Raw genomic sequence first — 21,148 nt, forward strand, 5'->3', positions numbered from 1 at the left:
CACTTGTAATAGCATAAAAATAATAAAATACTTAGGAATAAATTTAACAAAATAAGTATAAAACATATACTCTGGAAAATACAGAACACCATGTAAGAAATTAAAGAAGACCTATATAAATTGAAAGATGTCTCCTGTTCATGGATCAAAAGAGTAGCTATTGTTAAGAAGGCAGTACTCCCTAAATTGATCTACACAATCAATACAATCCCTATCTGAAAAGCTGTTTCTTTTCAGAAATTACCGAGCTAATCCTCAAGTTCACATGGAAATGCAAGGGACCCAGAGTAGCAAAAAACAAAAATTCCAAAAAAGAAATTCTAGTTGGAGAACTCACACTTTCTAATTTCAAAACTCACTAGAATGCTATAGTAACTAAGACAGGGTAGGCTTGGTACAGAATAGATGGAACAGAAAATGGAATAGAATCAAAGTTGAGAACTAAACCCCCATATTTACAGTCAATTGACTTTTTTAAGGGTGTTAAGACAATTCAATGGGGGAAAGAATTGTCTTTAAAACAAATGATGCTGGAACAACTGGTTATCTACATGCAAATCAACAAGTTGGATCCCTACCCTACCTCACAGCATATATAAAAATTAACTCAAGATGGATCAGAGACTAAATGTAAGAGTTATTACTATAAAACTCCTAGAAGAAGACAAAGGTCTTCATGACCTTGGATAGGCATTACACCAAAAGTACAAGCAACAACCTAGAAAATGGGTAAGCTGGACATCATCAAAATTTAGAATTTCCATGCATCAATAAAGATAACCTAAAGAATTTTAATCCCTGTCACTGGAGAAAAAATTTGTAAATCACATATCTGATAAGAGAATTATATCTAAAATATATAAGAATATTTAAAATATATAAAAAACTATAATTCAACAATAAAAAGACAAAAAAAATAGGCAAAGGATCTGAAGAGAATTCTCCAATGAAGATAGACAAATGGCCAATAAGCTCATGAAAAGATGTTCAACATCATTAGTCAAAGGGAAAATAAATGAAACCATGACAAAATATCACTTCACACTCAGTAGAAGGACTAGAATCAAAAAGGACAATCACCAGGGTAGGCAGAAGGTGGGGAAAATGGAACCTTCATATGCTGCTGGCAGGAATATAAAGTGGTGCAACCACTTTGGAAAACATTTTGGCAGATCCTCAGAAAATTAAACAGAGTTACCACATGACTCAGCAATCCCTCTCCTAGGTATATATACCCAAGAGAACTAAAAACATGTCCACACAGAAACCTGCACATGAATGCCCATGACAGCATTATATTCACAATAGTCAAAAGCTGGAAACAACCCAAATGTCCATTAATTGACAAATGAATAAACAAAATGTGCTACCTCCATACAGTAGCGTATCACTCAGTTATGACAAAGAATGAAATACTGATACATGTCACAATATGGATGAACCCTGAAAATATTAAGCTAAGTGAAGGATGCTGATCTCAAAAGACATATTCGCATGATTCCACTTACATGTAATGTCAGAATAGGCAAATCTATAGAGGCAGAAAGTAAATTAGTGGCTGTCTAGGGCTAGAGGGATGGGGAATGACTGCTAATAGGTGTGAGGCTTCTTTGGGGGAAAGGATAAAAATGTTCTAAACTTGACTGTGGTGATGGTTATACAACTCTGTGCATGTACTAAAAACCATAAAATTGGACCTTAAAAAATGATTTGTGTGTGTATATCTCAATAAAACTGTTACAGGAAAGACAGCAAGAGGGTGTGATGCTATAGCCACAAGACACCCAATGCGGCCCCGAACCAGTATCAGCATCATCTAGGGGCTTGCCAGACAGCCAGACCTACAGAATCAGAAACTCAGGGCTAGGGCCCAGGAACGTGCATTTTACCAAGCCCTCCAGGTGAGCCTGAAGCCCACTGAAGTTGGAGACCCTTGCTTGGAGTAGTGGTTTTCAACCTTGACTGTGTATTATCATCATCTAGGGAACTTTTGTAAAAGACCCATGCCCCAGAGCCCCGCACCCCTCACCCGTGCCAGACCAACTAAGTCAGACTCTGGAGATGGAGCTCAGGCATGGGCACGTTTTAAAGCTCCCAAGGAGAATCTACTGTTGCAGCCAGGATCAGAAGAACTGAATTCAAGAGTGTCTCCTGCCTCTTTTCTCTTCGCCCCTTTTAGTTTGGCCCAAGATCAGCTTTCTGGGGCCACCTTGTGGCCATACCGGGGAATGACTACATCTTGCTTCAGCAAGAACCCCCACCACCCCCAGGGCGCCCCCGGCGTGGGGTTCAGGGATCTCCATCCTCCCACTGCAGAGGTCAGCACCATCCTGGCCTTTGGAATGGGGGCGGGTGAGCTGGTTACCCGAAGGTAATGGCGGGTCACATGACAGGGCCAGAAGCGCTGAGCATGACAGAGCCTGGAGACCAACTGACTAGAGGGCACATTTTTTCTAGATAGGCTGAAATCTCGGAGTTTTACATGAAATCTGGAATTTTACAGAAACCTTTGATTTTTGTAATTTAACGAGTTATTCAAAAATAATTTCTGACTCATAAGTCAACCTGGGGGTCAGTCCCAGCCCCTAGGCAGTGCAGACATAGGTCCTTAGTTGGCAATCAGGCAGCCTCAGATGTTGAAACAGCTTCCTTGCCAGTTGTTAAAAGTTACTCTCCAAGAACCTGGATGGCCACATCCATGCACCTGACTCCTGCCCAGGACCCTCAGGGTCCCCATGGCCCAGAAACTGTTAGGTTAACACCTGGCACCACAGGGATTGAGGACCCAGTGTTTCGTTCTGATTGGCCACATCCTGGACCAGCCCCAGAGCTGCAGCAGCTGTGAATCGCCCTGAACGTCACCCTGCATACGCCCCACTAAGCACTCCAGAATCAAGCCAGGAGTTGAGGCTGGCACAATTACTTTGATTTCCAGGAGGTGAAGCAGTAACCAAGAACTGATGAGGGTCCCACAGGACCTCCAGCAACCTGACACCCCTGGGCTGTGCATGCAGCGGGGCGCCTGGGCAGGGGTGACACTCACCTGGCGGCAGGTGCAGATGATGATCTCCCGAAGGTGGTAATGCATGGGTGTCATGGTCTCACTGACAGTGTCCAGGGCGGCATCTACCTCCTTCTTCACGCAGAGCCCCTCAGGCAGCAGCTGCACCACCTTCATCACCACCTGGCATCAGGGGATGGGATGAGAGGGAAAACCAGGGCGGGCAGGGGGCCTCTACCACCAGCAAAAGGCTCACCCCACCCCAGAGGACACACTGGGAACACTCAGTGCTGATGGGTGTGGAGAACTAAAACCATTCATGTTGATTCATGTTCATAGCAGCAATATTCACAAGGTCCAAAAGGTGACAATAAACTAAGTGGCTGGAAGGATAAAAAAATGTGGTATTTAACTACAATGGCATATTGTTCACCCTTAAAAAGGAAGGGATTTCTGATCCATGCTCAGCCTGGATGAGCCTTGAAGACATGCCAAGTGAAAGCAGCTAGACACCGAAGGACAAATGCTGCATGAGTCCACTTACAGGAGGTATGTGGGATGATCAAAGGCACGAGACAAAAAGCAGGACAGTGGCTACCCGGGCTGGGGGCAGGGATGAATGGGGAGCTAGTGTTCGACGGGTATGGTCGGTCTGGAATGCTCTGGAGGAGCGTGGCAATGACGGCTGAACAATGTGAGTGTATTTAATGCCCCAGAACTGCATACTTACAGATAGTTAAAATGATAAATTCTGTGATATGTATATTTTATCACAATAAAAAAAATTTTTAGAAAGGAATCAGCCAAGAGAAGAAAAAGAGGTCCAGGGAGAGAGAACAGCATATGCAAAGACCCAGAGGCTTAAAGGGCCTGGCAAATTGAATTTAGGGGACTGCATGGAGGCCAGGGTGGCGGGACTGCATGGAGGCCAGGGTCGCAGGACTGGAGGGCAGGTAGGGGCACACAGTGAGGTTGGCCAGGTACAGATACTGACCACAGCAGCCAGGTGCCAAATCTGAGTTCCACATTCCCCATCTGTCAGATGGAGACACTGCCCCCTACTTGCAAGGTATCTGGGAAGATGACATGTACACAAGATGGCAGGTACACAGTAAGTGGGTGGCTAACCTGGAAATGTTAGCAGCTATCCATCCTGTGCCCTGGGCTGAAATGAAAGGGTGGAGTGGGGCAAGCAGTGGCCCCACACCACAGTCACCAGCCAGAGCTCAGTTGCAGGTGTCTATGAGGCAGTCAAGTCACCCCAGCAAGATGGTGGCCAGAGGCCTCCCCCAGGGCACACAGCAGCCCAGCAGCAGAACTAGGGGTGAGGAGCAACCAGACCCCTTTTCTGAAGGCCACCCGCCAGGGCCCCAGCACCAAGCTGCCCCGCACCTTGGCCTGTCCGTCTGCGGAATGGGCGCAGGGTAGCACTGACAGGGCGAGGGGAAAGGTGATGGCATTGACAGCTTTAAAGATGCCCCAGACCTGCCAGCAAGACTCACCCTCTCCCCTCCCCCCGGTGTCCCCTGGGGACCCCACAGGGTGTGCTCACCTCAAACTCGCCCTTGGTGAATTTGGCATCTGGCACGCTCACGAGCTCCTCCTCACCCACCTCGGGGAAGCCCTGAGGGAGGACAGCTGCTGGGACAGGGAGCATCTCTGTCCAGGCTGTGCCCCTGCCCCATACAGCAGCCCTGCACAGAGGGACTGCCAGCCCCAGTGCCCAGGACTAGCGGGAGGGGGCTCCAGGACCACACTCTCCTGCCACAGACAGTGTCCCCAGGGACCAAGTGCCCACCCTTCCTAGGCAGACCCCTGTCCTCACACAACAGGCCACACATACTCGGACGTGCCAGAAGGTGAGCACAGCCACCACCATGGCGGTTGTGGTCCGGCCCTGGCCGCTGAGGCAGCTGAACACGAAGCCAGTGCCTGGGTCCTTGGCAAGGGCAGCCCGCAGGGCCTCGAGCAGCCGGTCGAAATCCTGGGGGTAGAGGGCACCAAGGTGCGAGTCAGTGTCTTAGGTGGGCAGCACAGCTCCCAGTGTGGCCCACCCCTCCAAAGGGCAACCCCCACAAGCGTCCTGGGAGTGCTCACCCAGGGCCAGGCTCCAGGACGGACTCACACCCTGTGCTCACACTCAACTCAATGCAGATCACAAGACCATGTGAGTGTAAACAGCCAGAGCCCCATGGATAGTTACAACCCCTGACCCCAGGACCAGACATGTGAGCAGACACATGCACACACCTGGGGCTCATGTGGCCCACCCTCCACCAGGCAGAACAGGCACATGTGTGGGCCACTCCCATGTGCTGCACCCCGGGCTACACACCAACCCCCGGCTGCCCTCCAGAGATGGGCCCAACCCAGGTCCCAGTCTGCAGTCCCAGGGCTCTGGCCACAGCTGATCCCTGCAGCTCTTGTCCACCAGAGGGTGACAAACTACAGGAACTGAGACCCCCGGAGGCAGGAAATACAAGCCCAACACCACCTGTCACATGGGCACATCACACATCCACCCCCATCCTTCACAGACCCATGCCCCTCAGAGAGACAGACAAGTCACCCAAACAACCAACAGATCACACAGACACACATTGACGCACATAAAGTATGTGCCAGGCACACACAGCCATGCAAATGTATCCACGTACCTTAAAGACACAAAACTACACAGACACAAAGACATAAACCTACAGATACCACACACACAAAAACCCTCGGTCATACGCAAGCATTCTGCAACACCCTCTTCAAAAACTCCACACACATTCCATAGCACAACTGCCTAAGAGACACACTCTCCACACGTCCCCCGGTAAAGACAAGATGCACACAACAGACTCTTTAAAAACACACTTAGCATGTACATACACACTCCACAATGACACCCACTCCAAATACATCCCCCTAAGACACAAATTCACCCCAAACACCATGGATAGGCTCACCCCACATATACCTACACACACTCAGACACAAATGTGAAGCTTGGAAGAGATGTGAATAAGCCAAGTGGCCCAAATCTGAAATCCTGCAGAAGCTCCCAATCCCTCAGAAGCCATGCCCAGGCCAGGGGGAGGCGGGGGACGGCCACCTCTCCATGCCCAGAGGCCTCCGCCTGCACAGCCCCCCACCTGCTCACGGGGGGCGCAGAAGTCTGGCACAGGGATACGGTGGTAGATGAGGCCAGGGCAGGCCCTGCAGTGCTGGCTGAAGACCTCCTGCATGGTGAAGCACGTCTGGAACCTGGAGGTCCGTGGGCCCTCTGCGCCTGGGGGAGGCATGCTCAGGTGGGCCTTCAGCTGGGTCTCCAGGTTCTAGGGATGGGCGGGACAGAGGACGCAGGCCACTGAGTCGGCCTCCAGGCCAGCCCTGAAAGACAGGGCCTGCAGTCTTCGGGCCAATCCCTGCCCCTTCCCTAAGCCTCAGGGGTCATAACCAGCCCCAGAGCCAGGGGTGCGGCCAGAGAGGCGTCCTGATTCAGGCCCTCCCTGAGTCGGCCCCTTGGGACCTCAGTTTCTCCATCTGTACAATAGAAGCACTGGGCCTTCTGGACCCTCCCAGGCCAATTCCCCAGAAGGCCCCCATGGTACTGTGTGTAGAAGGCAGGAGGGCCTCACCTCAAGCTGCTCGGCAGCCATGGGGGGCCCAGGCTGCCGCAGGCTGTGGGTGTGCCCATCACACTCCAGCACCGCTTCCTCCCTCAGGTTGACCCACACGACCTGATGCAGCTTCCTCTTGGCGTCCATCAGGTAGGCCAGGATACTCCCCAGGGCCTGGAGGGACAAGGGGGCCATCAGTGAAAGGGCTCAACCCTCCCAGTGCCCCCACCCCACAAGCAGACCAAGGCCCCTGGGGTGGTCACCTTAGCACTGGGCTGGGCTGTGCCATAGATGGGCATGCGGGGCACCCGCCGGAAGTTGGCCACGTCCATCTCTCTAACAGTGCTGAGTGCGTCTGGGGAGACGAGGTCGTCCGCCCCCTGTGGGGAGAGCAGCAAGCCTGGGACCCACGGGAGCCCACTGCATTCAGAACCCGGCCCAAGGGGGACACAGAAGTTTACAAAGCACTTTTGCACACCTGGAGCCTCATCAGTGCCCTGGCAAGGAGCAGAGTGATGGAGCCCACTCTCCAGGTGAGGAAACTGAGGTTCAAAGATGAGACGCTGTGGCAAGGGTGCCAGACCAGGTCTCCTGACTCCTTGCCCAGAGCATTCAGGTATGAAAATGAGGAGAGGGGTCTAGAATAGTAGCTATAGCTGCAGATGCTTCTTGGGGCCTGAGAACAACCCCATTTCACTTGCAAGAGGATTCTACCACCACACAGGCCATCAGCCCTTGGCCTCCCGTGGACAATGCTTAACCCTGAACTCAGGAATCAAGGGCCTATTAGCCTCAGCGCCACACCACATCCATTCCCACTTCCCCAGACAGCCAGCCACACTTACCAGGGAGCCCTCAGCTAGGAGGTCCCTGGGGGCCAGAGGCCCCGCTGAGCTCAGTGTCAAAGGCAGGCGATACAGCTCAGGATGGGCACACAGCCAGCGACTGAAACTGAGGGCAAAGGCCAGCGGGTACTGCAGCCCATGGCAGAGAGAGACAGGAGTTCAGGGGCACAGGGCCATCCTGAACTCTCCCTGCCTGCCCTGTGATGGCAGAGCCCCAAGATACATCCCTCATGGCCCAGGGCAGGGATGAGGGGTTGGGGAGAAAGGACCAGAACATCCGAAGCGAGATCCTTCAGGCCCTGGTGCCCTGGCTAAGGTACAGAGAGAGTCCCAGGGGAGAGATGTGGGGCCTCCCTCTGTCTGGCCTGCTCAGGGGACACCCCTCTATCTGGGTGTCCTTCCTCCTCCACACCCACCTTCCTCTGGAACCAACACACACGTCCCCACTCTCCTCCCCCACTCCACGGGCTCTTCGTCAACCCCACACCAGTCACCGTGGGGGAGAGGACTGGAGGGACCCCAGGAGAAGCGACATGGGTCCACTCATCCCCAAGCCCACCTGCTCGTGGAGATAGTAGTTAAACAGGATCAGGTAGAAGTATCGCTCCAGGCTCCACAGCGCCCTCTGCTGGACACTGGGCTGGCTGCCACTTCCCTGAGAGGAGGGGACCAGGAAGCAGGGCAAGGCAGTAAAGATGCGGCTCCTCAGCCCCCATTCCCAGATGTGCGAGAGTCAAGCCTCAGAGGTGCCCAGAGGACAATCTACCTCTCCCCTCATAATACAGTTCTGCCAGCCCCATTTGCTGTGGTTAATCCGTGGTGCAGGGAGAGGTGTTGGTCATTATGCCAGGCACTACTGTTCTCAGTGCAGGGACTGCCTCTCCCACAGACTGTGCCAGAGATAGGCTGGGGCTCCCCTCTTTGCCGCCCCCCCACCCACCACGCAGGCCATGCACAACTGTGTTGAAGCAGCAGATGTATAAACACTTTTCCTTGAACCAGAGGCCCTTGCTTAAGAACTGTGACCTGCCCCCCAAGAAAACCCTCAAAGTGCTCCTAGAAGGCTGTGACTACCCCTACTTTACAGAGGTTCAGAGAAATGAAGTGATTTGCTCAAAATCACGAGACTGATGGCACAGAGAGCTGGGTCTCCAAACAAGTGTCCTAACCCCAGCCCACCATCCTCGGGGTAGAGGACTGTCAGGGAGAATCCCAAGGGTCCCTGTCTCTACCTTTGGACCCCAGGGTTCTCCTCCTGGGTCAGTACCACCTTCTGGAGGGCAAGTGAGATTCAAAGAGGCCAGAAAGAAAGGTATGCCCTATAATGACGCTTAATCCCACCTGTGGGAATCTAGGCCAGAGGTTAGCAAGCTTTTACTTCTATAAAAGGCCAGATGGTAAGTATTCCAGTTTGTGGGCTGCAGTCTCTGTTGCATCTGCTCAACTCTGCCATTGCAGCATAGGAGAGCCCCAGATGGTGTATAAGTGAATGTGCAAGACTGTGTTCCATAAAACTTATTTATAAAAACAGATGGCAGGCTGGATTTGGCCCATGGGCCATAGTTTGCCAAGCCCCTAAGCTGGCCTAATGGAAAAACCCTAAGGACACAAAAGCCTCATTTTCATGAAGCAGCTCAATGAAGAAGTATTTACACTGAGGAGGAACTGGAAGAGAGTCAACTATCCAACAAGAAGTTGTAATAAACCATGACAGATGGCATTCCAGAAACACCTGCTCTGTGTCAGGCTCCCTTCTGAGTGCTTTATGGATCTCATCTTACCTAATCCTCACAACAACCCTATGGGTGCTTACTATTAGTGACCCCATTTTACAAGTGGGGACACTGAGGCATGGAGCAGTTAAGCACCCATGTACCTATGGGTGGCAGAGCTAGGTCTGGAACCCAGGCTGTCAGGCCAGAGCCCACACTCTTAACCTGTTAGACCAACAATGGCTGAACCATGTGATGGGCTTCAGTTACACAGCCAGTAAATCTCACTGGCGACAAGCAGGTATGGCGTGGGAAAGTCGAAGCTGAGCACAATAAACAGGATGCAAACTGGGTGCTTGGACAACCTACCCAGGAATATCATAAACATGAAAAATTGAAGGAAGCCAGCCCAAAATGCTCAGAGCAGGTATGCTGGAATTATGGGTGATATTTTTCCCTTCTTTAATTTCTCTATTTTCCATAATATAATATTGCTTTTAAAAGATACTTTTTTTAAGTGCTAAAGAAAAAGGCTCTGTAGGCTTTAGATTCCTTCCATGCACTGTGTGCAAACACTGTCAAGCTGACCTCCTCCAGGAGAGTAGGGACAGGGCTGCTCAGACAGCCCAGAGCCCATTACTCTTCCAGAAGCAGCTGGCTGGACCAAACCCCAAAGAAACACCAAGGAACTTACTCGCAGGCGAAGCCATAAGCAGTCTGGGATGTATCTGGATCCAGAGGCCCCCAGCACCCACACTAGCAGCCCCATCCCCCACCCTGTTTATTCAGCAACGAGGGGACCTGGCCAGGGAAAGTAAACTTCCCCTCTTCCTTATCCGTCCTTCCTGGAGGCCCAGCTCCTCTAGCTCCCCTTGCTCTGCAAACTTCTTTTCTCATGGGAGAAAAAGCAACCAGGTGAAGTCAGTCTGAAAGATGCCAGTCAACAGGCCTAACAAATAAGGCTGCAGGCCCCAGGAGAAAGAGGAAGCTCATGGAGCCTCACCTGGGCTGGGCTCACCAGCTGGATGCCCGCCAGCTTCTTCTGGTTTTCCACAACTACTTCCTTCAGGTCGTGCAACTCTGCACAGGCAGTGATGGCTCTGTCCACCTGGTGCCAGGGGCCAGGGAAGGCAGGGGAAAATGATGGGAGACAGAAAAGAGAGGGAATGAGAATGACTGGCCAACAAAGTTGGGGGTGTCAGGGAAGAAAGAGACCCCACCAGTGGAGGAGTAAATGCCTCCTCTACTGCCTCTGCCCCCAGCCCCTGGCTCACCTCCTCTACCATATTCCTCCCCTGAGGCACTGTGAGCAGAAAGCACTGGATCACCTGTAGCTGCTCCATGGACAGTGGCTTGGACTGCGGCGGGACAGCCCTGACAAGGAAGGGGTCAGGAGCATAATCAGCATTGCCAAAGGCCTCTGGGACGGCCCACTGTCAGCACGCTCCTGATTCATGCAGCTGCTGAGAGGCACTGGACTACACATTCCAAGTCTTCCTTCCAAATCAGGTTGGAAGAGGCAAGCGGCATGTTCCCCACTGGGGAAAATGAGACCCAGAAAGGTCAAATGACCTTTCTGGTCACCCAACAAGTCTTTGACAAACCAGGAGATGAACCCCAGATGCCCAATTTCCAGCTCTAGCTCTGGGCTCCTGCTGTGTCCCCAGCATTGCAGGCAGACCCCAAGGGGTCACTGGGTCCCAGGCACTCACTCTTGCTTTGAGGTGGTCCCACTGCGGTGAAACAGGATGAGAGTACCCAGGACCATGCCCAGGTTGGTCCTGCCCACACCCGTCTGGCAGCTGAAGATGAGAGCAGGCGGAGGCCCGTGAGCATCGCGGAGCAGCAGCAAGCTGGGGGTTTCCTGGAATAGACCATGAGCGTCAGCAATAGTGTGACCCAGAACTCCTCAGCTGAGGACCAGGCTGGGGGAAGAAAGCCATGCCATCAACCAGCCCTTTCCCACAGTCTGCAGTAAAGCAGGGCGGGAGAGGCGGGGGGCAGACAGGGGGCTCAGCCTCTTTCCCCAAATCCTACAGCGCAGCCTGCTCCATGAACCAGCCCTACCTCCTTTCTGGCCCTGGAAGTGAGAACTACTCAGAGGCCCAGGCCTGCATTTAATACCCCTGTGAGATGCAAATGGAGTAAGGAGATGCCCTGAAGTCTCAGGACTCAGGAAATAACAACTGAAGAGTCTAAAGGTAAGAATTCCTTAGCTCCAGTAAATAAACAAGAGACTTGAGGCCTAGAGAGGTTAAATGATTTGTGTAAGATCACACAGCAAGTTGGCAGCTGAGCCCCATCCAGTCCTCCAGACAGTTAATGCTGGCCTCTGTCATTAGAAAGAACACAAATGCACACTGGTAGACAGACACACAGACACACTCACAGATACAGAGACACACACACCTGACACACTCAACTTCATACAAAGAAGGAAGGCCTCCCTCTGAGAAGACAGAAGACACCCACCCTGAGCCTCTCCATGGAGACAAGGCCTAGACACAGGTCCGCTCTCCAGGCACCTACCCCCACTTCATGCTCCTACCGTCCCTTCTGTCCCAACTTACCCGGAGGATACTGACAAAGGCATCAAACTGGGCTTCCAGGGGAGCCCCTTGCTCGGGCAGGGGCAGGCGGTGGTACCTGCCAGGTGAGGGGGAGCGGCCCATCAGGGAGGCCACGCACCCCGGGCACTCCCGACCCCTGTATTCCCAAGGGAGAGACAGGCCTGGGCAACCAGCCCAACCTGCAGATGGTGAACTGAGGCCATGGCTGGAGAGCAGGCGCAGCGAGCACCCACACCCAGCACACTAGGGGCCCATGCAGCCCCAAGTCACCTGGCAACCCCAGGCAGGACTGGTCCTCGGTACCTGTAGGTGGGCTGTAAGAAAAGGGGCCTCTTATACACCTCTTCAGTCACATGCACGTCGTCCTCACCCCGGATGGCCACAGCATGAGGCTCCCCCAGCAGGTCTGCAGTGTTGTGGTACACGTGGTATGTGTTCTCACTCAGCTGGGCAAAGTCATGGATCTAGATGGAAATGGGGGGGTCAGGGGACCCTTGAATGAATGACCTTCAGGTCCGTCTCGGCCTTCCTAATGGAGCTCTGGAGTGACTAGGCCACACTGAGGCCATGGACAGGCTGCTTTTCCTCCAGGGGGAGCCACATGGCCAGAGGTACTTCTGTTCCTGACAGGACTGGGGTGGTCGCTGTCCTGAGGGCAGTCTCCTATGCACTGCATGGGCTAACATGGTCCACATGGGACCGGCTAGCAAGGGCCTGGCCCAGTGGACAGCAGGAATTAACTACAGCACCAGACTGAAGGATGGGGCAAACCTCAGTCAGCTGGGAGCTAGAGGAGAGGCGGCCTGAAAGGAAGATGGGGAGATGACCAGTGGCCAGCACAGCCGCGGTTCCTGCCTGCAGGGGTGTCTGGGGCACCGTGACCTCACACTCCATGCACACATCTCCACAGTGTGCCAACAGCCTCAGAGACCCTGACAAGGCTCCACGTGATGAAGCAAGAGGACAGAGGAACCTCAGAAACAGAGGCCTATGGAGAAAAGCGGCTTACTCCATGCTCATGGAGGGCTGAAATTCAGTCCTGGGACTCCTAACCTAGTGCTCTTTTCACTCCATCAGAACCCTTTCTAATAAGGATGCCAGTGTGGAAGAGAAAAGCCAGACAGGAAAAGGGTAGAGGCAAACAGAGCTGGGAAGAGGAAGTTCTTCCTCTGGCTGCCCGTGAGCTGGCCTTGCAGCCAGCCACTCGCCCAAACAGGGCAGAAAAGTGGGCAAGTGGGGGCTGGTGAGAGCAAAGCTGAGCTGTGTGACACCTACCAGGCCCTGCCGCCTCTCACCCACTCCAGAGGCCCTCACCTCTTTTCGAATGGCCAGCTCCAAGTCCTCTGCCTGGACCCTGGGCCCCAGGCCCTGGAGGTTCTCACAAAGATTCTGCTTGTCTCGTGGTGTGTAGGGCACAAAGTCCTCATTGGCACGCAGAAACAGCACAGGCTCCTCCCGCACACAGAAGATGATGCACTCCTGCCGGGAGCCCAAGAGGGAAGGAAGCCATCACTGCCCCACCGCTGGGCCTTTGAGCAGACCCCTTCCCCCTCCTTGATGGCCTCCTATCACCTCACCCTGTCATTGAGACCTAAATTCTACCCAAGAAGCACAGCTCGGTCAAATGCCATCTGCTCCTGACCCTTCCCTCCTCTCTGGGCCAACAGTCCTTCAACTGAGTCTCGTGGTGCTAATTCCTCCTCTGTGTTGACATTATCAATGAATAATCTCCTCACTTCATGGACTACAGGTTCCTCACAGATTGAACCATGTCCTGGTCATTTTCACATCCCCACAGTTCTTAGCACAGAGTCCTGGATAAATCAAGTGTGTGATAAATATCAGCTGAAGAAATGATTACCCACCACCAGCATGCAATTATTCATTCACTGAACACTGTACAGAGGGAGGTATATGGGCAGACCCCACCCTGAAGGGATTGCAGTCAAGCTGGGAAGATGGGATCTGCCCACAGTTAACACGCCGCCCCACTCTGGCTCACTCCAGGAACTCTCCATCTTACATCCAGGTCACCTCAGACACAGGCGGCCTGCAGTGAGCCTGTAATCACAGCAGACCCTCAGCACCCATCCTGGAGACACACAAAACCCCGCCACAACATCAGGCAGGAAAGCAGTCATTAAAAGCAGGCACTTGGAGTCCAAGTGTCTGGGTTTGGGTCTTGGGACGCCACTTATGAACTGTGTCACTTACCCTCTCTGGGCCTCAGTTTCCTCCTCTGTAAAATGGAAGAATAACTGTCCCATCCTCATAGGGTTGATGCGAGGAGGTAAGTATTAGCTATGATTATCATCCTCTGTTATGACCTGGCCCCTCCTGTCACCCTGTCACCCTCTTCACTTCCTCCAGGGTTCTCAGAGTGGGGTGTATAAGGAACTTCTGACCTTGAGGCTCCCATGTCCACACAGGACAATGCAGTAAACATTTTCCCAGAATTTCCCAGCCATTTTGACCACAATGACCATTGTGGCATTCAAAGCCAGGCAGGCCCTGGTCCACATCACCAGCTGCCCTCCCCCTCGTGAGGTCAGGCCTTTCCAGAGCATCTTTCATTGCCCCTCCCAGGAGCCCCTTTCCCCAGATTTGGGGGGCTAGCCCCTGCCTGGGAAGCAGCCATGCTTACCTTGTGTCCATCTTTCTGGAGTTTCTGGAGGACTTGCCGGAATCCCAGGAGGCTGGGCTGTCCCATGCCAAACACAGCGAGCCCGCCCCGTACCTGCCGGAAGTTGGGGGCCCCACAGCTCTGCACAGTACGCAGCACGTCCATCTTCTCAGTAACGTCCCGCACCAGGAAGTAGCGTCCCTGGCAGGGGGAGAGCCACAGGGGGTCACTCAGATGACTCAGGGACATCTATCAGCAGGGCTGCCAGGCCCTGGCAGACAGGGAGCAGGGAGATGGGGTGGGGGACACAGTCCTCAAGTTATCTGCAGGCTTACAAGAAAAACTGAAAAACAAGTGACCATCTGTGATCATAGTGTATCATATGTGAGAAAAGGAAAGATAACTCCTGAGGGGGAATCTGAAAAGGCTTTATGTAGGAGATGGCATCTAAGCCAGGTCTTGAAGAAAATTGGCAAGGAGAGGCCCTCCAGGGGCAGGAAACTGAGGCTAGCTCTAGAGTGCAGCCCACAGCTCTCCAGGAGGAAGGCAGCCGTTTCTTGCCCCCAGAGGTAGCACATGGAGAAGGGGCCCCAGGAATCAACTAGAGGAAGACTGTACCAGCCCCTTCCTAGGGCCCTGAAGCTCTGACGCTGGGTCGGTCTCTCCCCTTCCCTGTGGGTGAATGTAAGCAGTGACTACAGAGAAAAAGGGAAAACATGACTGGGGATGTGAGAGCAGCAGAAACCGGAAGAGATCACTTCTGGACAAAAAGGAACCTCAGGTCATCTTGTCCACCCCGTGCCTCCTCCAGGACCCATACCTTCATTGCCTGACAGGTAGGAAGTGGGACCAGTTATTCTAGATGTCAGAAATTTCCAGCTACTCTCTCAATAAATACCATTTAATCGGCATGAATATACATACAGTCATTCATTCCCTGACTACTTATTGAGTACCCACACTGTCCTCAAACACTGGTCTAGGACCTGGGGCTGCAGCAGTGACCAAGAGAGATGAGTCATCTTTCCTTGCGGACTTGACTTCCTAGGGGACATTTAAGGGGGGAAAAATGCTAAACTTTGAAAGAGAAAGGAATGGAAATTCCTAGACTGGGGGAAGCGGTCTAGGCCGAGGGAACTTCAGGCCTCCATCTCTGTTCTCCCGGGTGCTCTGAAGGAGAGGGTGTGGGCAGGCTGGGGTCTGGCAAGGCACAGATAGGGAGAGAAGAGCAGGGGGCTGCATGGGGCAAGAGGAACAGACCCCAGGAAACCACAGGGCAAGAGGAAGTGGGATCAGGACCCTGGAGACTGGGGCAAGTCAGGGAAGCAGAGATGGGAAACTATGGGGAAAGCAGTAGGATCAGGAAGGGAGCCTGTAAGGAAGGAGAACAGGAGGGGTGGAGAGAGGCCAGAAGGCAATGGGCAGGGCAGGGCCTGACCTCACCTGCACCAGGTAGTGCTCAGGGGTGGCATCTGAGAGCCGGCCTAGCGTGTAGTGGGCCTTGAGCAGCTCATCATGGATCTGGAACTCCTCCTTACAGTTGTACCTGCCAGGGGCAGAATGGAGACCATGACAGACAACCTCCAAGGCTGGGGTCCACTCCACCCTCACCAGACCTCACAGCAGGGCCACCTCACCCCCACCCATGTGGCTACCCATTTGTGGCAGAGATTGACCACTGTCCCCTAGTATCTGCCCTCTCCTTCCTTAGCAACAGAACCCCAGAATTGTGACCAGGCCATCCAGATGAAGACCACATTTCCCAGCTTCCCTTGCAGCTAGTATGCTCATGTGATTAAGTTCTGCCCAGTGGGATATGAGAACAAGTCATGTGTGCAATTTCTAGGCCATTCCCTTAAAGGGATGGTAGATGCCCTCTGTTTCTCTTCTTCTCCCTGGCTAGCATCCAGAAGTGATGGCAAGAAATAGATATTGATAAGGACAGGGCAGAAAGAGAGGAGGTGCCTGGCTGGCCATGGAGTGGCCATAAAAGCCTTGAGCACCTCCTGGGCTTTTGTGTAGAGAGAAACTTCTATCCATAGGAGGTTTAAGACCTCCTGTTTGGAGATCACTGTGGTCCCAGATGGTCTTTCCATCAGTGTCTCTGAGAACAGCTCCATGCTAACAATCCTACAGCACAGGGAGCTGGTTCAGGACACTGGCTTTGGGGCCACGCAGCCTGGGCATAAATCCAACTCCATCACTTGGTAACTCGGAGTCACTCTCTTCTCTGGAGCTCCACCTCCAGTAATTCCAATCTCCTAATTGCCCCCTCTCTCACCCACTGTGAGAATTCTGTGTGCTAATGAACATCAGTGCTTAGCCCAGTGCCTTGGCACGGTGAGTGGTTATCAATATCATCATTATTACTAGTAACAGTTTGCCCCCACACAGGGCCATGTCAACAAAACCCACAGGTATAGATGCAGACTTCTGCAGATGCTAAACCAGGGCAGGTCTGTGCACCCAGGGCACAAAAAGCTTCTGTGCTGATTATAACAAACAAGACACAGCCTCCCAGAGCTCATGATCTGGTGTCTGAGCCCCTTTACTGAAGAACTGCCTCTAGGAAAGGCAAGTGGTGGAATGAGTAGGGCAGGGCAGCCCTCGCCAAGGAGCCAACAGACTCCACCCAGAGCCTCACTCCAGCTCAGCCTCCCCCTCACACACAACCCCGGGATGGGCAAATCCCTCTGCCCCTGAAGCTCAGCTTGTTTATCTAGATCAGTTTTCACACCTGACCTAAAAGGTATATGATCAGGAGTCAGCAAACTTTTTCCAACAAGGACCAGATATTTTAGGTTTTGTGGGTCATAGAGCCTCTGTTGCAACTACTCAATTCTGCTGTTGGGGTGTTAAGTTATCCATGGACAATATGGAAATAAATGGAAGTGGCAGTGTTCCAATAAACTCTGTTTACAAATAATGTGGCCCCCAGGACATAGCTTGCTGACCCCTGCAATGGATGATCCCTAAGGTCCCTTCAACCTCAAACGTGTGACAACCCACGGATCTCTGTGCCCATGGCTGGTTCCAAAAGCACGCACATATCTTTGTATTGGATTTTTATAGGCCGGTGACAATTCTGAGCCACATAACTTGGTAAAATATTTTCAGTATCATCCTGGTATATCCTGATAAAGAAAGGGAGGCCCAGAGGGAAGAGGATTTGCCCGAGGTCACAGAGCAAGGCCCAGGAATGTTCCTCCGGGTCTCCAACACTGCCTCGGGCCCAGACCTAGTTTTGTCATCTCAGCTGGAGACTACATAGCCAGTCTCTTTTATGTAACATCTCTTTTCTTCCCCTTATCATGAGCACAGCAATGTATTATGGTGTTCCTGTCAGGTCCCAAAGCCAGCAGGCTGGATTTATCATTCCCACCCCTCAGGTTTCCTGACATAGAAGGCTCCATCTGCTAAGGCTCCACCAAACTTCTGTGTGTGAAACGTATTTAATCTTAGCTCAAGGTGTCCTACTTTCTGCATCCTGGAGGGCCCAGATGCCGGGGAGCGAGGCGGGCAGACTCGATCTAAGACAATGCTTCCTTGCGCACCAGGAGGCAAATTCAATACCCCTTCTGTCCTCCAGGTCTCTGGCTCCCTAGGACCCGCTCTTTCACTGGCCCCACAGAGCAGACAGGGTTTCAGAGCCCCTTCTGGACCCTCTTCCTCTGGACACATTCAGTGTGTCCAGGTTTCTCAAAATAGGGGTGCCACATCGCTAATTATCAGAGAAATGCAAATTAAAACTACAATGAGGTATCACCTCACACCAGTAAGGATAGCTGCCATCCAAAAGACAAACAAAAACAAATGTTGGCGAGGCTGTGGAGAAAGGGGAACCCTCCTACACTGCTGGTGGGAATGTAAATTAGTTCAACCATTGTGGAAAGCAGTATCGAGGTTCATCAAAATGCTCAAAACAGACCTACCATTTGACCCAGGAATTCCACTCCTAGGAATTTACCCTAAGAACGCAGCAATCAAGTTTGAGAAAGACAGATGCACCCCTATGTTTATCACAGCACTATTTACAATAGCCAAGAATTGGAAGCAACCTAAATGCCCATCGGTAGATGAATGGATAAAGAAGATGTGGTACAAATACACAATGGAGTACTACTCAGCCATAAGAAGTGGAAAAATCCAACCATTTGTAGCAACATGGATGGAGCTGGAGAGTATTATGCTCAGTGAAATAAGCCAAGCGGAGAAAGAGAAATACCAAATGATTTCACTCATCTGAGGAGTATAAGAACAAAGGAAAAACTGAAGGAACAAAACAGCAGTGGAATTACAGAACTCAAAAATGGACTAACAGGTACCAAAGGGAAAGGAACTGGGGAGGATGGGTGGGCAGGGAGGGATAAGGGGGGAGAAGAAAAAGGGGGGTATTAAGATTAGCATGCATGGGGGGGTGGGAGAAAGGGGAGAGTGGGCTGTACAACACAGAGAGGACAAGTAGTGATTCTACAACATTTTGCTAAGCTGATGGACAGTAACTGTAATGTGGTTTTTAGGGGGGACCTGATATAGGGGAGAGCATAGTAAACATAGTATTCTTCATGTAAGTGTAGATTAAAGATTAAAAAAAAAAAAGAAAGAAAGAAAAGGGGGATTACTCCTTGATACGATAAAACTATTGGTAAATCAAAGATCAACGCATGCTTTAAATATCCCTAATGTTGATCACTTAAAGGGTGTCAGATGATCAGCTATGGAGGTACTCTTTTCTGATAATATTCCTTTCTCTTAATAAAAAATAAAAAAAAAAAGCAGTTCCTGTGTGCTGACCTCCAATGAGTTCTGCACAGTGGTATAGAGGGCATGTCAAAGTGTGGGCAAAGGGTCTGTTTGTTTCTATGCAGAAGATCAAGGCCTAGCTTGGATACCCAGAAAATGAACTAAGATACGATATGAGGAGGAGCTTCCGGCATCAGCACTCTCTGGAGGACTCGTGCCGGGGGATGATCATCAAAGAACCTCCACAGGGATCCGGACAATGCTGCGGTTGTGGCTGCATCCACCCCACCGTCTCCTGGACTTGCCATTGGAATGAAGAGGGAGATGACTAGGCTGGCATATGCATACAGTGAGACAGCGAATTTGACCGGATCTGTACTGATGGAACTCAACCAGGAGTTGGGAGGGGTGCAAGTTGTAGCGCTCCAAAATCTTATGACTATAGATTATCTACGGTTAAAAGAACATATGGGATGTGAACAGATCCCAGAAATGGGGTGCTTTAATTTGTCTGATTTCTCTCAGACTGTTCAAGTACAGTTGGACAATATCCATCATATCATAGACAAATTTTCACAAATGCCTAGGGTGCCTAACTGGTTTTCTTGGCTTCACTGGAGATGGATGGTAATTATAGATTTGCTTTGTTTATGTCACCGTATTCCTATTATGTTAATATGTGAGCGCAAGTTAGTAGTTTAAAACCTATACATGCTTAAGGTATTCTACAAGAAGATATGTCAAAGAAATAATCAATCCTCCCATGTTTTCTTACATATGCTACATCTATAGCTTTTCTTCTTCCTTCCTAATTACAACCCTTAAATAGAATTCGTGCCTCATATCGAATTTACCGAGTATCATAATTCCTCCAGGTGGTAAAGATAGTGCTGGGCGTAGAAGCCACAGGGCATAAATCTGCAAAGAAGTAAAAAGCTAACCTTTTCAAACAATATGGCTTCTCTCTCACTTACCAACTTTACATTTCCCTGTATGGCCCCAGAAGATGACTGGTTAGCCAGAGACGGGTAAGATTCCTCAAGGGAGGAACAACCTAAGACAGGCGCAGTCACAGGGGGGCCATCAGGTGAGAATTGGGGATCAACAGAGTTGAGGCTCAGAACCTCACCCCCCCTGTTTTGAGAGAAATCTTCTGCATCTGTGGATGTTTTGCTGCCCTTGTCTAGCTTGGATTAATACTTAGTCCATAGGCACACACCTGATCATCTACATTTGCCCTCTTACAGCACTAAACTATGTTTTCTACCTTTATCTTGCATCTACCTACCACTTCAGCATTTTATTAAAAATAAAAATAATAATAATAATAAAGGGAGACATGTGGGATCCACATATAAATCAAGTATAAAAATCAAATGAATATTCATATTTGACCTGATTGTTTATAGTTCATAATGCATGATCAAAACCAAAAGTTTCTGTGATGAATGCCCTTGTACTGTTCACCATGTAAGAATTTATTCACTATGTAAGAATTCGTTCACCATGTAAGAACTTGTTCGTTATGCTTCAGAAGATTGGAGACTGACGAGAATTAGGCTTGAGATGGATGAATGATTGTGCATTGAGCATTGACCCCCCTATACAGAATTTTATTGTTGTTAACAACCATTTGATCAATAAATATGAGAGATGCCCTCTCAAAAAAAAAAAAATTGGGGTGCCAGAACAAACCGTGGGCCTCCTCTGGGAACATCCCTGAGGAACTAATAGGAGAGTTGACCAACAGCTTTCCAGTGTTTCAGCCCGTGGCCCTTTAAACGACCTGGTGTTTAACCTCAGTTCTGAACCATAATTACTGGTTGTGGAAAAAACAAATCTAAATTTCATGCATCTAAATATAAGCTTCCTTTGAAAATGTTTAGCAAATATTATTTTCAAAAGGATGTCCCTCCATCTACTACTCCCTCTCCATGCCCCCTGGTCATGTGGACACGGTAAGTAACATATGGCTGAGACCCAAGGCAGAGACCTGGTCTGCCACCAGCTTGCTGGTAACTCCAAACAAACTGCTTAACCTCTCTG

At 51.0% G+C, this 21,148-nt stretch overlaps 1 protein-coding gene across 9 annotated transcripts in view; it reads right to left on the minus strand.

The window, feature by feature from the left end:
- Nucleotides 1–21,148, minus strand: part of PALD1 (phosphatase domain containing paladin 1) — a 112,987-nt gene that overhangs the window by 16,974 nt on the left and 74,865 nt on the right. For 7 of the 9 annotated variants that reach the window (XM_073240904.1, XM_073240900.1, XM_073240901.1 and 4 more), the window contains 16 exons: nt 15,803–15,905; nt 14,381–14,560; nt 13,051–13,215; nt 12,040–12,200; nt 11,737–11,812; nt 10,879–11,030; nt 10,441–10,540; nt 10,170–10,274; nt 8,014–8,109; nt 7,455–7,583; nt 6,873–6,989; nt 6,628–6,783; nt 6,142–6,324; nt 4,845–4,985; nt 4,554–4,625; nt 3,044–3,184 (listed from right to left, as the gene is read on the minus strand). In XM_073240904.1, coding sequence (XP_073097005.1) covers nt 3,044–3,184; nt 4,554–4,625; nt 4,845–4,985; nt 6,142–6,324; nt 6,628–6,783; nt 6,873–6,989; nt 7,455–7,583; nt 8,014–8,109; nt 10,170–10,274; nt 10,441–10,540; nt 10,879–11,030; nt 11,737–11,812; nt 12,040–12,200; nt 13,051–13,215; nt 14,381–14,560; nt 15,803–15,905 — 2,077 coding nt within the window. The remainder of the gene's footprint in view (nt 1–3,043; nt 3,185–4,553; nt 4,626–4,844; nt 4,986–6,141; nt 6,325–6,627; nt 6,784–6,872; nt 6,990–7,454; nt 7,584–8,013; nt 8,110–10,169; nt 10,275–10,440; nt 10,541–10,878; nt 11,031–11,736; nt 11,813–12,039; nt 12,201–13,050; nt 13,216–14,380; nt 14,561–15,802; nt 15,906–21,148) is intronic. The other 2 variants (XM_073240905.1, XM_036998926.2) reach the window with 2 other exon arrangements.

The sequence above is a fragment of the Manis javanica genome, chromosome 7, assembly GCF_040802235.1.
Source record: "Manis javanica isolate MJ-LG chromosome 7, MJ_LKY, whole genome shotgun sequence".
Lineage (NCBI taxonomy): Eukaryota > Metazoa > Chordata > Mammalia > Pholidota > Manidae > Manis > Manis javanica.